General features: G+C 42.5%; 1 protein-coding gene across 1 annotated transcript in view; it reads left to right on the top strand.

Moving 5' to 3' along the window:
- Positions 1-24,350, top strand: part of LOC126425216 (cilia- and flagella-associated protein 58-like) — a gene marked incomplete at its 5' end in the record, with an annotated part of 256,944 nt that overhangs the window by 99,189 nt on the left and 133,405 nt on the right. Inside the window, one exon of the mRNA XM_050088172.1 lies at positions 12,810-12,948. Coding sequence (XP_049944129.1) covers positions 12,810-12,948 — 139 coding nt within the window. The remainder of the gene's footprint in view (positions 1-12,809; positions 12,949-24,350) is intronic.

Here is a 24,350-nt window from a genome sequence, read left to right as displayed (position 1 = left end):
CCCCGTCCTTCCCTAATCCGATGAGATTAATGACCTTGTAGTTTGGTCTCCTCCCCAAATCGACCCGACTCCATTCTGCACCAGGTACAGTCACATGTACAGCTTTTTTACACTATCAATTTTTTCCTCAATCCCTGGATTCTCCTGACATGCCACCCAGTGACTTCTTCCTCTTTCTTTGTATAAAGATGTTACCAGAATGATGATAAGGTGGTACTCGAGGTGGAATGTTTCTTGAACAGCCAAAAGCTAGACTTCCACAGTAATCCATTACTGGGAAAAATGGGTCACATTGAAGGGTGAGCGTGTAAAAAAGGGACTAACATCTTCACTAAGCTTCATTATCACAGCCTGAGGAGTTTCCTAGTCTTACCCCCCCCCCTCCCCCCCTTCTCCCGCCCTCCTGACAAGATGATGGCAGAAAGATATAAATACTGGAAATCTGCTTCTATCAGTGCTGTTGCCAACCATTCTGCTGCTGTTAATCATTCTTCAGATTGAGCATTGAATAGAATAAGGAGATAAGTGATTCTGGAATAGAACATCAATTAAAATCACTCAAAAAGAGAAGGGAACTGGACCTAATTATACTGGATGTCATCAGGTGCATTTTATCTGGTCTTTCGGCAGATATTTGCAATTTCATTTTTTCTGTGCATAGCTGGAGTCCATCTGAACAAATCCTGCTCATCATGTCCCTCATACAATGCCCAGTGCCAATAGAAAGCATCGATCAGTTTCCCATTATGAACAGAAGATTTGTAAATCAGAATTTTACATGCCTATTCGATAGAGTGGTCCCAAATTAGTCTAGTGCAATGTTCTTTTAATCAATATATATGAGCAGCAACATTGTGTTTTCTGTTCAATTGGAAGTTTTATAGTTAGTTTTCTTTACATTTAAGGTTACTTTATTTTTTAATGACCAGTTGTGGACATCATTGAGAGCCTCATTTGCTCTTTCTGACAGTTGTGTTGGATTTTCACAGCAACATAGTAATAACAGGTGAAAATCCAACACAACTATCAGAAAGAGCAAACGAGGCTCTGAATGATTTCCACAACTGGTCATTAAAAAATAAAGTAACTCTAAATGTAAAGAAAACTAACTATATTAATTTCCAATTGAACAAAAAACATAATGCCACTAGAATAAAAGTTAATAATAATGAATTAGAACGTGTAACAAGTACCAAATTCTTAGGGATGAATGTAGACGGCCAATGGACAAACCATGTCAACATTCTGGCAAAGAAATTATCCACAGCACGCTATGTTCTTACAATCCTTGCACTGGTATGCAATAATACCTGTCTTAAAATAACATATTACAGATATCTACACTCAGTCCTCAGCTATGGGATCATGTTTTGGGGAACAAGTGCCAGTAACATACAAACTGTGTTCAAAGTACAAAAAAGAGCCATAAGGATAATAACAAATAGCAACAACAGGGCCCACTGTCTGGAATTATTTCGAAAGCTAGGCATTCTAACTGTTTCTTGTGAGTATATCTTTCAGAACATAATGTTCATTAAGAAAAATCTCAACATGTATAACACAAACAGCCTAATACATGACCATGAAACAAGATCTTGTCACCACCTCCATCTAGATAGAAAGAACAAGGCAAAGACGCAAAAAAGTATATTTTACAATGGGATAAAACTGTATAACAAATTACCACAGGAAATTAAAGAAATAAATGAGCCCCTCACTTTAAGACAAAAGCTTAAAACCTTTTTAGTAAGTAAAAGTTGTTATACTGTAAAAGAATATTTAACATAGATGTAGATTATTAGCAACATATGACATTATGACCAAAATATGAGGTAATTATAAATGTGTGTATGACTAGTTATAAAAACTACACAAAATATGAGAAATCTGTTTCATTGTAAATGTAAATGTGTGCTCATGTATTATAAACTGACGACATCCATACAATATATATTGTTCCATGGATGAATAAATAAATAAATAAATAAATAAAAAACAGTAATACACGAACAGTAATCAGTGGTCCAGCAGCAACTGGGCGGCACTGCTGGGTGGTGGGGTAGTGTGATGCTGGAACACTGTTAATACACCCTGATAAAACAAAAACCACACTAGATTGATTGGGACTGCATCATCAAATGGGCACATAAAATTCCCCTTTAAAAAGCAGTTTGTTTGTAACTGGCAATAAATCGGTGCTCTCTGTCGATGCTAGGCATCTCACAGAAGAAGTGGTGCGCATTATTTGTTTGGGCTGACTCCAGCTACACACTGTGAAAATGAAACTGCAAGTATCTGCTGAAACAACAGAGTAAATGTGATGAGTCTTAGGAGAGACACCCTGTATGCATGTACAATCAAACAATTTTAAACAGTGGAAAGTCGAATTTGCAATATCATGAGAAGGATAGACTGTTACCGCAAGACGACACACTCATTTTCAGACAGGCATAACAAAACGATTGTTACATACTAAGCTCTCGACCAAAGCCTTCTTCAAAAAGGAAGTAAAACACACACACACATTCAAACAAGCAGGCACAGCTCTCTCTCTCTCTCTCTCTCTCTCTCTCTCACACACACACACACACACGACTGCTGTCTCTTAGCAGACTGCAGTGGTGAGTATCAGTCTATCATTTTCAGAATTATTCAAGGACAATTTTATTTAGATTATGCAGAGGACCTGCTCTTTTACTAGAAGCCCTTTATCATACATCACTGGAACATTGAAGAGTTTTAAGTGATTGAAGAAAAGGTGCAGCTCATACTACCTTCAAAAACGGCCATTGTACAGAAGCAGATAATTACAGGCCTAACGGTGTGTAGTTGAATCGTGGAACATTATTTTCAGTTTGCATATTAAGACTTTCCCGGAGATCAGAGATCTCCTCTGTATTAATCAATGTGGACTCAGCAAACAGTCAGCAGTCTTGTTAGTCAATGGAATGTGGTAGCCAGTGGGTGGCAGCTTCATATTGGTGCTGTTGTTCCTTGACTTCAAGAAGTTTTTCAATAAGTTCTGTGATACTGTCTTGCAAACAGAATGCAAGCTTCCAGAATATTTGACAGCTTTTGTGACTAGATAGAGGACATCCAAGCTAACAAAGCCTAACACATGTTTATTGATGGTAAGAACCATTTAATGTGAAAGTAATTTTGGGTGTCCCCCAAGAGCATGTTACAGGATCTTTAGTGCTCATGAGATCCGTGAAAAATGTGGCCAATAATGTTGGAAGCTTCACAAGGTTGTTAGTGTATGTTGCTGTTGTATATAGCAAACCTGTAATGTGAGAAAACAATACCATAATTCAAGAAGACTTACTGAGGGCATGGCAGTTGATACTCAACATAGAAAAATGTGATGTATTGTGCATAAATAGGCTGGGAAGAAATCCTTTATAGTTTGAGTAAGAAATTGGTAGTTAAACAATATGATACACAAAACTGATGTACATCACACTGCATAATTATTTCGTTATGCTTAGATGAATGGTTTCATAATGTCACAAAAAGTAATAATCAGACTTCAAAGGATAATAACCCAATAAAGTTTTATTAAATGACAAAATAGTTAGTTCATAATGTAAACAAACTTGATTTTACTAGTGTTATGTATGTATTAAAACACTGTATTTTGTATAAAATGATAATGCTTTAGCATTATTCACCATTATAGTAGACAATTAAAATATTTACTGTGTAGGGTTTCCCAGTGTAATGATTCTCAGTAGTCTCCTCAGGTTTGCTGCTAGAGCTTAAATCAATGTGACTCAATATTTCGGTGATCCACAGCTTTTCTATAGCCCAGATCACAACTAACAATTTGATCAAGGAGTGATTTTGAATTTTTAGTAAAGCACAAGCTGACACCTGCAGTAGTGAAACAGCTTTCCTGTTGAATTTTTTCCTCAGTCCTCGTTTTGAGTTCGTCAGTCATGACTGCAGGTCAGTCTAATCATTCTCCACCATCATATTTGCTCATCCACCATAAAATGTGGTGCCTCATGTTTGAACTGAACTGCCATTCAGTAAATTTCCACAAACTTTGCTTATCTGCCTGTAAATTTTGATTTCTTCTTCTCATTTTGAATGGGTCTACTTTGGACCACATTTGATCAACTGTTGGGTTTTGATCTTTGCCCAGTACTGTTGCATCTGCTGCTGATGTAACTCCTTCCCTTCTTCTGTCCTGGGGCTTTTCCAGAAATCCTCGGACTTCCTTCAGGGTACATCTCACAGAATGTCTGTTCTGGGTATCAGTTATTCCCAGTTCTTTAATGTCTTTTTCAGTTTGTGTCAGCCAAGTGGTGCAAACCTTTGTGTTTTGCCAGAAGATGAACTAATGGTTGGTCAATCTGTTTGGAGGCAATCTTGCAACATGGCTGTAGAACGCTACCCGTGTTTTTCTTGTACAGTCAGAGAGCCTCTTGATATGTTCATAGAGCCCTGAGTTATGTCACCTTCGAATTCCCCAGCTTCTTCTGCCAGACCTTGGATCTTCCTGAGAATTCTCCTCTCTCTGACTTCCAGTTTCTCCATCAGATCTCTCCAGTTCATGTATCTGACTTCCAGTTTCTCCATCAGATTTCTCCAGTTCATGTAAAGACATTACATGGCATACAGGACTTCTGGTCATAAGTTTCAGGTCGTGTGACAGGCATTTTTTGTTGTAGCTGTTCATAGACAGTCAATAGGCTAGTTCCAACTTGTTGACTCTCATGGATAGTGATGTTTTTTCTGATAAGTTGGGTTCAATCCATTTGCCAAGATACTTAAACTTCTCACTCCTTTTGATTTTCTCCTGGTCTAGTAACATCTCTCAGTTAGCTTCTTTGATGTTGGCGAAGAACTCTGTTTTCTCCAGTGACACTTGAAGATCCCCTTTGGCTACCTGTTTTTGGAGGCAGTTTAACTGCATTGTTGCCATTTAAGGAGGATCAGCAATTTCTGCTGTGTCACTGCAAAAGCCAGGCAATCTACAATCAGTACTTCATTCTTACAGCCCAGTTAGACACCAGTTTGAACACCCGAACTGGTCAGTTCCTTGTGCCATTGTCTCACAACCTCTTCAAGGACACAGTTGAAGTGTCTCACTACAATTTTTATCTTGAAGCTTTCTGACATCTGACCTCTAAATTTGACATCTGAATGGGTGTTGGTCAAGGTTTCTAGAATGAACCTGCAGGTTTTGTTGTCTAGTGCTAGTTCCTGGAGTATTTCGTTAAGTGTTTCTCTATCAACAGCGTCGTAGGTCTTCCTGAAATCAACAAAGGTGGTGACCACCTTGCAGTTTCTCATCTTGGAGTATGCCAGTACAGTTTTAAGGTTGAGGATCTGTTCTGTACAGGATCAGGTCTTCATGAAGCATCCGTGATATTCTCCCAGTTGACTATCCAGTTGATCTTCTGCCCTTGTTCGTAATGCCTTGGAGAGAATCTTGTATGTTACTGGGGCAAAACAAATTCTACGGTAGTTGTTCAGATCAGTAAAATCTCCCTTTTTGTGAAGTGGATGGATCAGAGCTGTGTTCCAATCAGGTGGTAATTTCTCCATTTCCCAGACATTCTGGATGATCTCAGTGAGCTTGCCCACGCATTGCTTCCAACACAATTCCAGAGTTCAGGAATGATAGAGTCCTCTCCAGCTGCCTTATTATTCTTCAAAAGTTGAATGATTTGTCCATCTTCTTCCAATGAAGGGGCAGTGAGTTTGGGTTTGATGTGGTTTGTCTGTAGTCAAAGTCTTCATTGGGTGGATCACAGTTGAGTAGGTTTTAAAGTACTCAACTAATAGGTGGCAGTTGTCCTTGTCATTAAAAACCAATGTGCCTGCGACTCTCTGAAGTGGAGACTTGGCGGATTGTATTTTCTGAGTGCCTGCTTGATGGTTCTGTAGAAATCTCTGGAGTTATTCTTAGCAAAGCTCTCTTCGATTTGGGTTAGTTGGTTTTGTGTGAAGGTCCATTTGGTTCCTCAAATTACCTTCTTTGGTCCCAAAAGTTCTCCCAATTTTTCTTGGTTTTCTTACAATTCCACTTCCCTCAGAGAGTCTGTCTTTGGGCTATTGCATTGTCACAGTCTTTATTCCAACACAGATGCTTCCTTCTTCTGGTGAGGAGGAGGGGTGGGGGGGGGGGGGCAAATTCATTGGTCATCTTCACAAGAGTTTCCTTCAGTTGGTCCCAGTTGTTGAAATCTGTACTGTTCAGTCTCTGGCTTACTTCTTGTCTCTTCTTAAGTCACTTTACATCAATTCTTATCATCTTGGAGGTTCTGTGTGCTCTAATGTTTTGAGGCTGGAGTCTCATTTTGATCTTTGTGAGACAGTGGTCTGACTCCAGATTGGCACTTGTTAATTCCTTTACATCTTGTATTTCCTTTTGAGATTTTTTTGAAAATGGACACTGTGATCAAACCTATCTGGACACATGGCTGAAATTGACTTACAAGTTTGTGGCACCCTCCTTCGGTTATGAAGGAACTCAATATGTTGTTGGCCCAACCTTAGCCTTGATGATAGCTTCCACTCTTGCAGGCATGCATTCAGTCAGGTGCTGGAAGATTTCTTGCAGAATGGCAGCCCATTCTTCATGGAGTGCTGTACTGAGGAGAGGTATCGATGTCAGTTGTTGAGGCCTGACATGAAGTCAGCGTTCCAAAACATCCCAAATGTGTTCTGTGGCATTCAGGTCAGGGCTCTGTGCAGGCTAGTACAGTGATGTTATTGTCATGTAACCACTCTGCCACAGGCCGTGCATTATGAACAGGTGCTCGATCATGTTGAAAGATGCAATCGCCATCGTCGAATTGCTCTTCAACAGTGGGAAGCAAGAAGGGCTTAAAACATCAGTTTATGCCTGCACTGTGATAGTGATATGCAAAACAACAAGGGGTGCAAACCCCCTCCACGAAAAGCACGACCACACCATAACACCACCGCCTCCGAATTTTACTGTTGGCACTATACGTGCTGGCAGATGACATTCACTAGGCATTCGCCATACCCACATCCTGCCACTGGGTCACTACATTGTGTACCATGATTTGTCACTCCACACAATGTTTTTCTGCTGTTCAATTGTCCAATGTTTATGCTCCGTGTATCAAGCAAGGCATCATTTGGCATTTAACAGCGTAGTTTGTGGCTTATGAGCAGCCGCTTGACTATGAAATCGAAGTTTTCTCATCTCCTGCCTAACTGTCATAGTACATACAGTGGATCTTGACGCAATTTGGAATTCCTGTGTGATGGTCTGGGTAGATGTCTGTCTATTATGCATTACGACCCTCTTCAACTGTCGGCGGTCTCTGTCAGTCAACAAACGAGGTTGGACTGTACACTTTTGTGCTGTGTGTGCCCCTTAATGTTTCCACTTCTCTATCACATCGGAAACAGTGAACCTAGGGATGTTTAGGAGTGTGGAAACCTCGCATACAGATATGTGACACAAGTAACACCCAATGATCTGACCACGTTAGAAGTCCGTGAGTTCCGCAGAGAGCCCCATTCTGCTCTTTCACTACTGAGGTTGCTAATATGGAGTACCTGGCAGTAGGTGGCAGCATAAGGCACCTAATATGAAAAACGTATGTTTTTGGGGTTGTTTGGATACTTTTGATCACATAGTGTATTTGGAATTCACCCAAGTTGATGTTAGGTGAAATCCAACTTTTATACTTTCTTGGTAGGTGTTTGAAGGCTGTAGACTTCATGACCAATCCAAAAGTCCTACAGAGATCCACCAATCATTCCCCATTGTGGTTGGTTCTCATATGTGCCAGATATTTGCCCACTATATTTCTGTGTTTTCTTTTCTCTCTTACCAGTTGAGCATTGAAGTCACTAAGCATTGTGATGGTGTGTGTGTCTGGAACTTTGGAGAGAATATCTTCTAAATCTGCCCAGAATTTCTCAGTTCTGTCTGGATTGCGTCTGTTGTCCTGTTTGGTTTGGGCATGTATGTTGACCGTAGCCCTTGTTAGCACATTTGAGGGAGAGGATGGATACACAACTGCTTGGGGAGGTGAAGTCACTCACTGAATCCAGTATCTGATTATAAATCCTGTACCTAAGGGGGGTATGTTCTTCATTACCTGCTGACCTACTTTTCCTTTGAGGATTCTGTATCTTTGGGACTCGAAGGCATGATCATCCGTGAATCTGGTTTCTTGTACTGCTGTCAGTACTATGTTTGATATATTGCTAGAGAAGGCCGAAATGCATGCTATAAGCTCACGCAGGATGGCGTGAGGTCTGAAACAGGATACGTAATGAATGCTATAAAGATAAGTATGTAGCTTCTGGAATACTTAACTTTAATCCATCATTTGTATACATCGTTCTTGATGAGACATGCTTCATACGATAACTATCAATTGCTATGGCGCCTTGCTAGGTCGTAGCCATTGACTTAGCTGAAGGCTATTCTAACTATCTTCTCTGCAAATAAACGAGGCTTCGTCAGTGTTGCATCGCTAGCTAAGTCGTCCGTACAACTGGGGTGAGTGCTAGTGCGTATCTCGAGACCTGCCGTGTGGTGGCGCTCGGTCTGCGATCACTGACAGTGGCGACACACGGGTCCGACATGTACTAATGGACCACGGCCGATTTAAAAGGCTACCACCTAGCAAGTGTGGTGTCTGGCGGTGACACCACAATGTTGTGTTGTGTTAGTGAATCGGTCAGATGTTTCAATTTACCCACTTTGAGAAGTGAATTAGGCTCAGATGTTGCGAAGAAGCTTTGCTGTCTTGGTCTGAGTTTACGTCTGGTGATTTCAGGATGCTCTGACTCATCCTCAAAGCATGTTGGTGCAGACTCCCCAGAATACGAAGGACTGCTAATGTCATCTCAGGTGACGGTGGATTGGTTACCACCTGGGGTAGTGCATTCAGTGTATTTTCCCTCCATGCTCAGTTGAAGATTATTCTTCGTGGAAGAGTGACGAGCCACTGTCCAAAATACTACCCAAGTTGTTAGCTTGAGCAGCTTATTATTTGTTGTTTCCAGGGCTCTCGGGTGTCCAGCTGGATGCGATTGTTGAAGTCCCACAATATTTTGGCAACTAACCTTTCTGCCATCATCAGGTGGTTCTGATGGAATGGTCTGTCTGCTCATTGTCGGTGTTATCTATGTCCATCAGTCGGGCTTTGATTCCCTGCACTGATGGTCCGATTTCAGCTGCCGACATTCCAATTGCGAGTGCCGACCCTTTGATTATGGCTGCTGACAATCCGATTATGCCTGATGACAATCCATTTGCGGGTCCCGACCCAGGTCTGTGCCGTCCCTGGCATTGCGCCGGGTGGTGGACAATGCAGAATCCTGTGGAGTGTCCCCAGTGGCCGTTGTGGAAGGAACTTGTGTCCACTTGAGGCATGATGCCTTGATGGAGCTAAGTAATGGTTTCCATGCCTTGCTGAGTTGAAAACCTGTGTCTTGGTTTATGAGATTGTCCTTTATGCAAATTTCAATGGCCTCCTTGAAGGTGCTTTCCCAGTAGAAGCTGGTAGGGGCCAAAATCTTGTTCTCTTCGTATTTCATGTTGTGCCCAGTTTCCAAGCAGTGTTCTGTCAATACTAATTTGTTGGGCTGGCCTAGGCACTTGTGGTGTTGGTGTTCTTTGCAGCAGTCTTCGGCTGTGGGATTGTTTGACCGATGTAGGATTTGCCACAACTACGTGGAATATTATACAGGGCTATTACAAATGATTGAAGTGATTTCATAAATTCACTGTAGCTCCATTCATTGACATATGGTCACGGCACACTGCAGATACGTAGAAAAACTCATAAAGTTTTGTTCGGCTGAAGCCGCACTTCAGGTTTCTGCCGTCAGGGCGCTCGAGAGCGCAGTGAGACAAAATGGCGACAGAAGCCGAGAAAGCGTATGTCGTGCTTGAAATGCACTCACATCAGTCAGTCATAACAGTGCAACGACACTTCAGGACAAAGTTCAACAAAGATCCACCAACTGCTAACTCCATTCGGCGATGGTATGCACAGTTTAAAGCTTCTGGATGCCTCTGTAAGGGGAAATCAACGGGTCAGCCTGCAGTGAGCGAAGAAACAGTTGAACACGTGCGGGCAAGTTTCACGCGTAGCCCGCAGAAGTCGACGAATAAAGCAAGCAGGGAGCTAAACGTACCACAGCCGACGGTTTGGAAAATCTTTTGGGAAAGGCTAAAGCAGAAGCCATACCGTTTACAATTGCTACAAGCCCTGACATCCAATGACAAAGTCAAACACTTTGAATTTTCGGCGCGGTGGAGATCATGATCAGCAATTCATGTCACGGCCTCCACGCTCTCCTGACTTAACCCCATGCGATTTCTTTCTGTGGGGTTATGTGAAAGATTCAGTGTTTAAACCTCCTCTACCAAGAAATGTGCCAGAACTGCGAGCTCGCATCAACGATGCTTTCCAACTCATTGATGGGAACATGCTGCGCCAAGTGTGGGAGGAACTTGATTATCGGCTTGATGTCTGACTAATCACTAAAGGGGCACATATCGAACATTTGTGAATGCCTAAAAAAACTTTTTGAGTTTTTGTATGTGTGTGCAAAGCATTGTGAAAATATCTCAAATAATAAAATTATTGTAGAGCTGTGAAATCGCTTCAATCATTTGTAATAACCCTGTATATGCCTGCTTTCTTGAGGCCACATTTGTCTTTAATTGCCCCTAGTATGGCACGTATTTTGGACGGTGGTTGGAATACCGTTTCAGTTTTTGAGTATATGTGCATGTACGCATGTGTGTCTATCGTTGACTAGGGCCTTAATGGCTGAAAGATTTAAATGTGAATCTTTTTGTTGTGCCTATCTGTGACTCAGCATCTCTGCTATATGGTGAGTAGCAACTTTCCTTCTCACAACATTGTTACATTCTTACTTGCTGTTAGCTTTATGATGGCACCAACGATTACATTGGTCTATGATTCACATTAAAATTGGTGAGAGAAATGCAGAACCCATTATATCACAACATTCTTTACTTTTCGAATGTCCCTCATATCAGTTAATTGTATGGCATTCCTCAGACACTAATTCCCAGAGTTATATCACAGCCCAACACTGGGAGTGCTAGGGCATCTTACCACAATTTTTCCACATAGTAATTTCTTCATCTGTCCCATAGTTATGACTACATGTGTCTGCACTTCTTGCTCACCAGGAACTTATGGCACACTATGTCGGAATGGGTAGGAACTACACTGCCAGAAAAATAAATAAATAAATAAATAAATAAAATAGTACACCCTTTTAGAGGTTTCCAATTCACTTAAGATTTTTTGTTTCAACAGTGCATATGGAGAGCATGGAACGATTACATTTACATTACAAGTGGTTCTGAGGTACCAGGTAGCAACACGTGTATTTAGTACATGGTGTAGCTTTGATGGGAGGCAATGCAGTCACTGACTCTGGCATCCAATTCATCATGCAGCCGGTGAATACGGTCCTCGGATACGTTATTACGTGCCTGCTCGACTTGTTCATGTAGTTCTGTAAGAGTTGCTGGTTGATGTGTCACAACTCACTTCTTGTCCTGACATGTCCCACATGTGTTCTTTTGGAGACAAGTCCAGAAATTGTGGTAGCCAGGAAAGTTGATGCACATCTTGCAGAGCACGAGTTTCACAAGTAGTGTGTGGATGACCCGTTGGAACAACACATCACCTTTTGGTTACAAGAATGGCAAAAGAATGGGTCTAACAACATTGTGCATGTATCAAGTGCTGGTTAGGATTCACTCTAGAAACACCAAAGGTGAACAAGAATTATAGCTTATTGCACCCCAGACCATAAGACCTGGGGTGGGGCCAATTTGACTTGTGTGAATTCACTCTAAGAGGCAGCATTCACCAGGTCTGATGAAGAACCTTGCACAGGATAGAGTAGAATGGAGTGCTGCATCAAACCAGTCTCAGGACTGAAGACCACAACAACAACAACACGTCGTACGTGCAGGCAGAATCTGCTTTTATCGCTTACGATCGTGGTGCTGCATTCCATCTTCCAAATGATCCTCCGATGGCACCTGTCGAACTGTGCACATCGATGCTGTGGTGACTGGAAGATGGATTAGAGGTGTACATGTCCATAGTCCCACTGCTAATAACCTGTCAACAGTTCATGTTGACACATCTGGTCTCACAAGCTATCTTATCTGTGTTGTGGTAGCTGTACGATGTAACACTGCTGCACTTAAAATACAATAATCCTGGAAAGCATCTGTGCTGCGTGGGCATCCAGAGCATTGTCTATAGGTGCGAGAATGTTCATGTGACCACTGACATCAGCATCATTGCACAACAGACACCATGTCCAACTTATACGGCAATTCTCCAAAAGGACCATCCCGCCACTCAGAAGGCCACAATTTTACCCCTTTTGAACTTACTCAGTTGGATGTAAGAATCATGAGTGCGTCTTTGTGGCATGATTGCTTGCTTGCTTCACATGTTTGCACCACAGTAATCCTTCTGGCTGTGAGCATTTCCTATTAAATGGTAGACACAGATGATGCTCTGGTAGCTCTGCCACTATGCTATCTGTTGGTGGACCATGTTGAAACTATTATCAGTACATCTGCTATCCCCCAGGTGACATATACCATCAAAATACGGATCAAAATCTGTGTCGTCTTTCCAGAAGTATTAATTTTTTCCCTGCAGTGTATTTTATTTTTTATGTTTATTATTTATTAGTTATTGCTTTAAACATGCCACACAGTTTAATTTGTCTGCATTTTTGATGCAATTATTGCAAGGAATATTATAGTTTTATTATTTGTTCTAAAGATACGGTGGCCGAGCAGAATAAAATTCTGCAGATTGGGGAGCAGGCACGACGAGGTCTCGAGTTGAAGCTGGGACAGGCAATGAACGAGGCTGCAAAGCAAGCCAACAACATCGCGGACCTTGAGCACGAGAGAGACAGGTAGGCTTTACCTGGGGGAGTGATTTTTTGCTTGTGCTGCTGTCCTCTAAAGTTAAATAACTGATGCTTTTACAGTGGGCCTGTGGAAAGATAGTAGTTCCTGGAGCAAGGAGATCCAGGAGAAGCAAACATTGGTCAGTATTTATTTTGCTTCTTCTCTTCCTTATTCATATTAACTACCGTACTCTATCATCCTGTCTGTTGGCACACTTCTATTCTGTGTGTCCATTTCCTTCTGCTGGGATCTATTACATATTAACACCAACTGTGATCTATGTATTCAGAATTTTAGATTTGGTCACAGTATTGTGTTTCGATGGTGTGCTATTAACCCAGAGTTAACCGTCACCTGTAAATCTACTGTACTTACGTAGTTATTATGGGGACACGTATTTTGTTAGATTTTTCCGTAGTGGTTTTGAACAAACCTCTAGTAGCCTCTCATCTGTTTAAAATAGATTGTTGTCCTCTCATGACAGTACCTTTCTTTGTGAGCAAGCAGAAAGTCATTAATTTTTATTTGCTCAAATTAGTTTACACGATACATAGACTGTGTGCTTGCAACACACAAATCAAAAGTGTACTCCTTGTAAACTTAATATGTAGCTTGTGTATTATATTTTGGAAGAAATATGTCATAAATATGCAAATGGGCAACATTATACAGGGTGATTTTCCTAAATGGGGACAAATTGCAGCAAATGATCCCTGAGATGGTAAGTTACATAAAACCTTATGTGGTTGTGTAGCCAAAAACTCATTCTGGGGTGAAGATAAAAGATCTTTGACCGTGTGAGTTTCAGTGATTGAAAGTTATGTGAGAATACGTCAGGCAAGTGAAAATATTCTGCCAGTATTAGTGTCTCAGCTCCACATGGCTCCAGCTACTGGACCATAAACTGTTCACACATTGGTATGAGGGAGCATCTTCTTCACCACTATTGCCAACTCTGGTGTGGAAATTTGTCTTGTAGTGCAGCACTGAGGGATGGTAGCCCAGTATACTAACCAGGAACAAACTGACATTGTCTTTACATATGGACAGGCAAATGACAATGGATGGATGGCTGCATAACTGTACTGGAAAAGTGTCCCCATCAACAGCAACTGGACCATAAACTGTTTGCCACAGTGTTTCATTATGTGTCAGACAGGATCGTTTACGGGAAAGGGCAACCACACAAAGTGGATGCACTTTGTACGTACGAGGAGCATTCAGTAAGTAATGCAACACATTTCTTTTTACTCGGCCTGTTTCACTTGAAAAAAATTCAGAATTCATTGTTGGACATGTAGTGGCACATGTCGGCACATATGATGCCTGCTTCTTGGGTTGTGAGGCCATCCTTGGCTCCTTTCAGCAGCTCGCTGATTTGGTGTAGGCAACTAGCAACGCACGCGGGTTGCAGGCTAAGCTGCCTATCTGTAGCATCATACCCAGGGTTGATCACGGTCCTCTGGTTTGGAGCAGAGTGAAGGTCTAAACCAGAGGCTCAGATGACTCTGCGACGGTATCAAATGCATTTCTCGTCCTCCGCTATCGGGTGCAGAATTGTAGGGTTCTCCTTAACAGGTCAGGTGTGCACTACATGCAGGAATTGGCTACTAGGGTAGCGGAGTGTGTGTGGCATGCACATGGGCCTTATTTAGGTTAGAGAATCTCTCCCTTGGGAGCAAAGATGACTAGCCTGTTAAATCATCCACCTCAAAGAATCTTGGTCCTCACAGATCAGAGATAGAAAAGATTAATATGATTTTAGTAAACTGCAGGAGCATCCAAACTGCAGGAGCATCTAAGGAAAGGTTCCAGAATTAGTATCGCTTACTGAAGGTTATAATGGACAGATAGTATTGCGAACAGAAAGCTGGTTGAAGCCAGGCGTCAATGACAATGGAATCCTAAGTTTGGATTGGAATGTTTATCGTAGGGATAGGTTAGTCACTAATGTTGGTGGCGTATTTATTGCAGCAAAAAATTTGATAAAATCTAGTGAGATTATCGCAGATTCCAAATGTGAATTAATCTGGGTGAAACTGAATATCAAAGAACGGTCATAAATGGTGATCTGATGCTTTCATAGGCAAGCCTTGTCAGGATATGTAGTTGTACAGTGCTTCAGACAGAACTTGCATAATATCATTAGTAATTTTTCCGATTGTGCCGTTGTAATAGGGGGTGATTTAAACTTGCCAGATATAGATTGGGAGTGTTATGCCATCAAAACTGGTGCCAGAGACAGGGAATCGTGTGGCATTGTTCTGGACATCTCATCCAAAAATTACCTTGAGCAGATAGTTAGAGAACCAACTTGTGAGGGTAATGTCTTAGACCTCCTGGCAACAAACAGACCTGAACTTATTGAATCAGTTAACATAGAGGAAGGTATCAGTAACCATAAGGCTGTGACAGCATCTACGACGACGGGTGCTATAAGAAATTTTAAGAAAGGTAGGAAGATAGTGAAGAGGACAAAGATGTGGAGAACAAATGGAAAAAATTCAAAGGCATTGTTCAATATGTGGGGTCTTGCTCACTAATCACTAATAGAGTGCCTAAGGGATACAGCGTTCTCGGAATGCTATACAACACTTCAAACAAACAACATTAGTAGTTTTATTTTTAGAAAGCAAATTGACAATACTTAACTTTGATTACAGCAAATGTCCCTAGCGAGAGGTGACATGAAAACAGTAAAGTTCTTGCTATACACAAAGTCCAAGTAAGCACTTGATATGGATCATGACAATCTGATAGTGTAGCAGAAATGTCTGCTGCAGACTGGGCCGATCTGAGCAGTTGAGGCTAGCAGGAGCGGTGCATATATTCACTTCTTCCAGGTGTCGCTCTTGGCGCAACGCGGTCCAATTCTGCGCACCATTGGTCGATGTTTCCTCACAGCTTTCTCTGGTCTTGCGTACTGCATCTTCGTTGTGATGCCTGTGGTGGTTATGCCAGAACATTCCTCCTCCCCCCCCCCCCCCCCCCCCAAAGTGATGGACCATCATTATGTTTGGAGTGCAACCACGGTGGGAGTTGCAGGGGATTGGACGCTCTGATGGGCTGGAAGCTGTAGCTGCAGAGGACGTCAAGCTTCTGGTCGTACGCCACCATCCGGCCTTCACTATGGCAGAAATGTCCCCTGGAAAATGACCTTAAGGGGTACGCAATTACCTCCTGCTGCCATGAACCAGATGAAGAAGGTGGGAACTGTTGTGGTGTGGATGGGTCCAGCTGCATTGGTAGGATGAGAGGGGGCGAAGGCTCCGTCCCCATGGGGTCATGTTACGGTGTCGTGATAACACCCTCTGGTGGCTGCTGTGGCCGTGCTGTCCTCTGGAACCATGAATCTGGGGAAGAGAGACTGAAAGATCGTGGTGTACATGACAGAGGCAATGTTGATTTTGATGGCGGCGCTGCAAGCCATCTGGACTGAAAGAAGATACATGCAAGCTCCTAGTCAATGGACGATCTCGCCTTGCACCCGCCTTCTGCTGCCACTAAGAACCTTGTGAAAGACAACATCTTGTGGCACAAAGCAATACTTGCGACCTTCCTTTGGCACCAGATTCTGAGGAGGGTGAAGCAGTGTGTAATGGTGGCAGCCGTGAAGCAATTCCGCCGCCGACGGTCCATCTCGTGGGTGTGAACGACATGAGGTGAGAAACAGTTACAATGCTTGATCCCTAACGTGTGCGGACCGAAGTTTGGCCATCTGCTGCTTGAATATCCTGACAAAATGTTCTGCTTTGCCATTTGACTGTGGATGGAACGGATCACTAGTTAGATGCTGTATGCCATTGCATTCACAGAATGTTTCAAATTCATTTGACATGAACTGAGGTCCATTGTCTGACAGTATTACTTCAGGTAAACCTTCTATGCAAAAAATCAATTACAACATGTGAATTGTGCTACGTGACGTTGTTGAGTTCATTGGCACAGCAAAAAGAAACTTGCTATATGAGTCGACCACAATTAACCAACGGGTGTTCCAAAAAGGTCCCGCAAAGTGTATGTGCACACGTTGCCATGGCAATTGCAACTTAGGCCAAGCAGAGAATTTCTGTGGTGGAGCGGACTGATTTTCCACACAAGCGTAACACTGTGATGTCATATGTTCTATTTTGGTGTCCATACCCTGCCAAGTACACCATCAACGCGCTAACTGTTTCGTACGAACAATCCCCCAGTGTCCTTTGTGAAATAACTGCAACACTTCTTTTTGCAAAGCTTTAGGGATTAACATACATGACTGGCCACTGTCATTCTGAACAGGAATCACACCTTTCTGTACAGCAAGCCCATGCCAACATGCAAAGTATTGGTCCACTACAGAATTCTTTATGCTCCCCACTGAGTGAGGCCACGTTGTGCAAATAAACTGGAGCAAAATGTTAAAATCTGGATCAGCGTCTGTGGCCTGTGCAACTTTCCTATAGTTGAGCGGAAAAGACTGCAGCAATTCAGAACTCTGAACATTAATGTGACGACAAGATGCAGCAGGATCGTCAAAAGTCTGTATTAGGGTCAATCAGAAGACATGAAAGTGCATCCACTTTACCATGTTGAGCTGTCGGACGATACACAATCTCGTACTGGTATTGAGACAACAACAAAGCCTATCTTTGCAATTTTTGGGCAGTTCATACACGAACCGGTTTCATCGGATGACACAAGGACTGTGATCTGTTACGAAGTAGAATTTTCTGCCATACAAATAATGGTGGAATTTGGTGACACCATACACATAGCTAAAGCCTCTTTTTTAAGTTGTGAAAAATTACACTGAGCTTTGCACAACACTTTTGATGCTAAAGCAATAGGTCTGTCCTTATCACCAATTCTGGGAAAAGCACAGCACCAATTCCATTAAGAGGAAGTGTCAACTTACAATACAACTGGTTTTTCAGGATTGAAATGAACTGAGCATCAATTGCTGAACAATGCATCTTAAACTTTTTGAAAACCTACTTGGCACTCACCTGTCCAAACAGAGGGGACATTCTTGTGATGCAAGCGATGCAATAGAGCTGCGATTTGTGCAGCATTTGGTATGAACCAAATATAGTAATTCATCTTCCCTAAGACTGACGGCAGTTTTGTGTCAATGTGAGGAACCAGCAAATCTTGTATAGCTTACAAATGCAACAGCAGGGGATGTACACCTTGACTGTTAATGACATGGCCAAGATTCTGCAATGCAGGTTTAAAAAAATCGCACTTGTCCAGTCTACACTTTAGTCCTGCATCAGCCAACACACAAAACAGCGCACATAAATTTGCAATATGTTCTTCAGATGCATGACCTGCTACAACAGTATCATACAAATAGTTTGAACAGTTTGGCACTTGTGCAATCAGCTGTTTCAAATAATGTTGGAAAATGGCGGGTGCAGAAGCACTGCCAAAAGGGAAACACAAATATTTAAACAATCCCAAATGAGTATTTACTACACACACTTTTTGAGATTCTTCATCGAGCGGTATTTAAAGATATGCAATGCGCAAATCAATTTTTGAAATGTAATGTCCAACACCTAATTTGTCCATGAGGTCCCATGGGCATGGCAATTGATAAGTATCAATTGCAGTTTGTGGGTTGACTGTATACTTAAAGACAATACAGAGGTGAATGCGACCTGAAGGTTTGGGGAGAAAAATCAGTTGACTTGCCCACTGATTTGCTGATAAGGGCACAATAACTCTGCTATCCTGCAATTCTTTAAGTTCAGCAGTGACTTTGTCCTGTAATTCAATGGTAACAGTTCTGGCCTGGCAAAATTTCAGCTGAGCATTGTCTTTCAGAATAATATGTGCAACACAATTGCTAGCTGTGCCTAAACATTCAGAAAAGAGTTGTGGGAGTTGCTTTTAGCAAGTGAACAATAAGTTTGTTTGACTGATGTATCACTGAAGAAATTGCACACTTGCTAGTTGCAGACTTGAAATATACTGCATTAATGACATGGGCCTTGTGACTAAGATTTGTGGGAGTGGGCCAAATTCTTATGTTTGTTCTGTTGCAAACACACAGATTGTACATGTCCTTTCCCACCATAAGCATAATAGTGAGCTTGTTGAGAGGGACAGTCTCGGTGGTTGTGCCATGTATAACAGTGAGGGCAAGACTCATTTGTGTTCGCCTGTGCAGCCACCTGTTTAGCGAACTGTGTACGTGGCATGGATAGGTGTCGTTTACCCGGCTTGACTAGTGCAAGCTGCCAGTGCAGAATGGGGTGATCGCAACTAAGGGACTCAACTCAGCAAATAGCTGGCTGCCCAAATGTATGAGCCGACAAGGCCCTGGAATCGTACTGATCTGGTATGTGCACCACCTGCTGAAATGATGGATTGGACTGTTTCAAAATTTTTTGTCTGATTTTGACATTAGGCACATTGTACACGATCACATCATGCAACATAACATCTGAAAATAAAGCACCACAAGCATATTTTAATTTACTGTTCCTTGCCATACCCTACAAATCTGTTACCCACTCACGATATGTTTGTTCTGCCCATTTTTTGCAATTGAAGAATTGATACCAAATTGCTACCACATTCATTTATGGTCATAATAGTTTGTTACAGCCTGTACCATCTGATCGTAATAGAGTTCATGGAGTGGTGGCAGGAAAAAGTTTTTGAATGAGGTGGAACACTGCACTTCCTACCGTTCATAATAGATACGGAAGAATAGATATGGAAGTTTCACAGTACCTGGTACGTTGTAGGTGGTGATGTGCACCTCAAACTGGAACACCCACTCTCTTGTTCACTAACCTGTCAAAAAGGTGGTATGGCAGCTGTAGTAGGCAGTGCTTGTTCAGTAGGGTGCGCAGCGTTGACTAGTAGCTGCTGCATCATGTTGAGCAGGGTAGAAATCTGGTTCATCTGAAACTGAAAAATCTGCATTAGCTGTGTTGCATCGAATGCTTGTGGCTGTGGTGCCTGACCAGGGGGTGGGACAGGATTGGTGGGCATGTTGGAAGACACAAATGCAAAAAATATACAAGGCAAGAATTCTAAATAATGACAAAATCATAGAAATGTTCTTCAGCACCCACTTGAAAACACCGATTAGCAAACACGACAAGAAACTGTTTAAAGCAAAGTGAGTGCCCGTGGGAAGTAAAGACGACAGAGAATTAAGGTGCTGGCACAATATACACAAAAAAATCGGTGGCCATCAGGCACAGCAATTGTTTCTAACACCTCGCTGCCAGTTATGGGATCTTGCCCACTTGTTGTTAATAGGGTGCCTAAGGGATGCAGCATTCTAGGAATGCTATACAACAGTTCAAACAAATAATATTAGCAGTTTTATTTCTAGAAAGCAGATTGGCAATACTTAACTTTGATTACAGTACATGTCACTAGTGAGAGATGACATGAAAATAGTAAAGTTTTTGCTACACACAAAGTCCGAGTAAGCACTAGATACGGATCATGACAATCTGATAGCATAGCGCAAATGTCTGCTGCAGACTGGGCCGATCTGAGCAGCCGAGGCTAGCAGGAGCTGTGCTTATATTCACTTCTTCCAAGTGTCGCTCTTGGCATGGTGCGGACCAATTCTGTACACCATTGGCAGACGTTTCCTAACTGCCTTCTCTGGTCTTGCACACTGCATCTTCATTCTGGTGCTTGTGGTTATGACAGAATACAATATGCCCTAGACAAGTATGTTCTGAGTAAAGTTTTAAGGGATGGGAAATGTCCACCATGGTTTAATAGCAGTGTTAGAAAAGCACTACGTAAACGAAGAGTACTTCATCTCAGATTAAAGTAAAAACCTAGCTGACAAACAAAAGCTGAACGAAGCAAAAGGAGATCAGAGAGAGAAGCATTCAATGATTTTGAAAGTAAGACGTTGTCAACCAACCTGAGTAAAAACTGTAAGAGATTTTGCTCGTAAGTAAAATCAGTTAGTGGGTCAAAATCATCTATTCATTCTCTCAGCGACCACACCAGCACATAAATGACAGATAGCAGAGAGAAGGCTGAAATATTGAATTCGGTCCTCCAAAGTTGTTTCACTGCGGAAGATCCCTCCTTTTAATTGCCGTACAAACATCAAAATGGCAGATATTGCAATAACTGATTGCAGATTTGAAAATCAGCTACAATCGCTCAGTTGTGGAAAGGCTTCAGGAACAGATGAGATACCTATAAGATTCTATAAAGATTATGTGAAAGAACTTGCTCCCCTCCTAGTAGTAATTTATTGTAGATCGCTTGAGCAACGAAAGGTACCTAATGACTGGAAAAAAAGTGTAGGTCATTCTCATTTATAAGAAAGGCCATAAGACAGATCCACACAATTATAGACCTATATCGTTGATGTCAATCTGTTGTAGAATTGTGGAACATGTTTTATGGTCAATAATTATGACATTTTTGGAAAATGAACATTTCCTCTATAAAAATCAACATGGATTCCTCAAACAGAGATCCTGCATAACTCAGCTCGCTCTGTTCCTCCATGAGATCCACAGCACAGTGGACAATGCTGCTCAGGTTGATGCTGTGTTCCTTGATTTCAGTAAGGTATTTACAGCCACGCATTGCTGTTTAATGAAAAAAATATGAGCTTGCGGAGTATCGAAGCAGACCTGCAATTGGATTCAAGACTTTCTTGCAGATGAACTCAACAAGTCACTCTTAACAGAACAAAATCGACAGATGTGAAGGTAATATCTGGAGTACCACAGGTAAGTGTGACAGGACCGTTGCTGTTTACAATATATATAAATGATATAGTAGAAAGCGTCGGATGCTCTTTAAGGCTATTTGCAGATAATGCAGTTGTCTATATCAAAGTGGCAACGCCAGAAGATAGTAAGAATTTGCAGAACGAATTGCAGAGAATTGATGAATGGTGCAGATTCTGGTAGTTGACCCTGAATGTAAATAAATGTAACATATTGCGCATACATAGTAAAAGAAATCCAGTACTGTACAGGTAAACTATTGATGACAAACAGCTCAAGACAGTGTCTGCCGTAAAATATCTAGGCGTAACTATGCAAAGTGACCTTAAGCAGAATGACAGTATAAAACAGATAATGGGAAAAGCAGACACCCGACTCAGATTCATCGGAAGAATCTTAAGGAAAGAAGTGGCTTATAAGGCTCTCGTTCGTCCGATTCTCTAGTACTGTTCATCTATCTGGGATCCTTATCAAATAGGACGGATAGAGGAGATGGGGAAGATCTGACAGAGGGCGGCGTGTTTCATCACGGGATCATTTAGCTGGCAAGAGAGTGTTACAGAGATACTAAACTAACTCCGCTGGCAGATGTTACAAGAGAGGCACGGTGCATCACAGAGAGATTTACTATCGAAAGTTCAGGACAGCAGGAGGAGTCAGACAACTTATTACCTTCCCCCCACGTACATCTCGCGTATTGACCACGCCGAGAAAATTCGAGAAATTAGAGCCGGTACAGAGGATTACCGACAATCGTTCTTCTCGAGCACTATTTGCAAGTGGAAAAGGTTGGGTATCGATAGTATTACCAAAAGTACCCTCCACCACACACCATTAGGTGGTTTGCGGAGAACGGTGCAGATGTAGATTGTGGAATATTTGTGCTTCGGCCCCTAAGTTTTTTGAAGTTTTAATAGGTGGCACTATAATGTAGCCTTCAAAATGGTATTTGTAACAGAGGTGTGTTCCAAATAGAGAGCTTTTACTGAGTTTCTTTTGGCAGAAAACCATAGCAACACAGATCTTCATAGGTGCTCGCAAAATATCTACAGAGTCCTAGCAGCGAACAGAAGCACGACGAGCTGCCCGACGAGGTGTCCGTCACCGTCGCGACGAGGTCGCGCAAACCTGTCCGATCTCCTAGGTGCTAGCCAGCTGCACGTGGCTGAGGTCGGTACGTGTGGACACTGTCATTGGAGATCGTCAGTGGAACACAATCAAACACCTCACTGCACATCTGAATATCTCTGTCGATAGTGCCGACACACTCGTCCACCAGTTCGGGAACTCGAAGGTATGTGCCCGCTCGGTTGCTCACCACCTAACAGAAGACCATATAGAGCAACAGAGGAATGAAGGACGAACTCCGTACAAAGCAGTGCGTGGGCGACAGGGAGGTTACGCACCGGGACATAGGCTCTGACATCGAGCAGTAGAGTGGTACCGTGAGAGTGCACAGGCTCGTCCGATAAGATGGTGCGAGGCCATCACATTGAACAGAGATTATGTTGAAAAATAGGATTGTGTAGCTGAAAGAGTGGGGAATAAAATGGTATATTGGAATTCTGAATAAAACCACTCTGCTTTCAGAAAAAAAAGTGGCGCATTTTTTGACGCGTGCCCCTCGTACGTAGGCCGTGGAGGAACAGGTGTCGAACACTGTAGAATATGACCCCGGTAGCAGCACCGGGCAGGTGGCCTACCGACACGGGTAAGCCAGATGATCGTGTGGAACATTCTCCACAGCAACTGCCACTGTCCCTCTTACTTAGAATGTGTGAATGCTTTGTTACTTACGGACTACACGGCATCAGTTTAGTTGCCGATTAATTTCACGGGTCACCAGTGTGCTGGGACTTCTATCGTCCCTCCTGTTCGCAGACGAGGGGCTGTGTCGTCATCTTCACAACTCTCACTTGTGAGCTGTCAAGAATCTGTGCAGTACGGTGGCAGTGGTTCGGCCTCAATGTGAGGGTGGGATTATCGATTACTGCTTCGTGGGACCGGTCGTCCCTCCACTACGCCTTGCAGGTGAGGCGAATCTGCACTTCCTACATGTGACCGTACCTCCCTCGCTTTGGCGGTAATGTGGCTGCTACGTGTCGGTGCTCCAGTTCACTTCTGCATTTTTGTGTGGAGGCATCTCACCGGGCGATCCAGTCGGACGGCCCACGTGGTCACTGGGCATCGACCTCTTAGATTTCTTCCTGTGTGCACCCCTGAAATAGGTCACGTATGTGGAGCCTATCCCAGATGTACGACACTCGAACAATGCATTTGTGCTGCCAGTGATGCCATTTGGTTGCGGGACGACATATTGTGAATATGTGCGTAAGTCATTGCCGTGTTGTGTATGCATGTGCTTAGAGGCCCACTGGGGCCCCTTCAAACTCCTTCTCTAGCTGTGGTCTCATCGAAACGTGTTGTGCACAACATTGTACTGTACAGGAATTATGAATTTGGTTCCTTATTCCATATCTTCCAGTACCCTTGCAGTGATTGTTTTCTGGTAAAAAAGCAAGGAAAAAAGTTTGTTTCATAAACTACTCGCCTTACTTCTCAACATAGTCTCCTTTGAGCAATTTAAACTTGCTCCGGCGATCCTCCAGCTTTTTCATCCCGTGGGAAAAATAGGTTCTGTCAAACACTGCAAAGTATTGATTGATTGCAACTATCATTATCTCATG

This window comes from Schistocerca serialis, chromosome 10 (genome assembly GCF_023864345.2).
Source record: "Schistocerca serialis cubense isolate TAMUIC-IGC-003099 chromosome 10, iqSchSeri2.2, whole genome shotgun sequence".
Taxonomy (NCBI): Eukaryota; Metazoa; Arthropoda; class Insecta; order Orthoptera; family Acrididae; genus Schistocerca; species Schistocerca serialis.
This window is presented reverse-complemented; position numbering and strand designations above follow the sequence as displayed.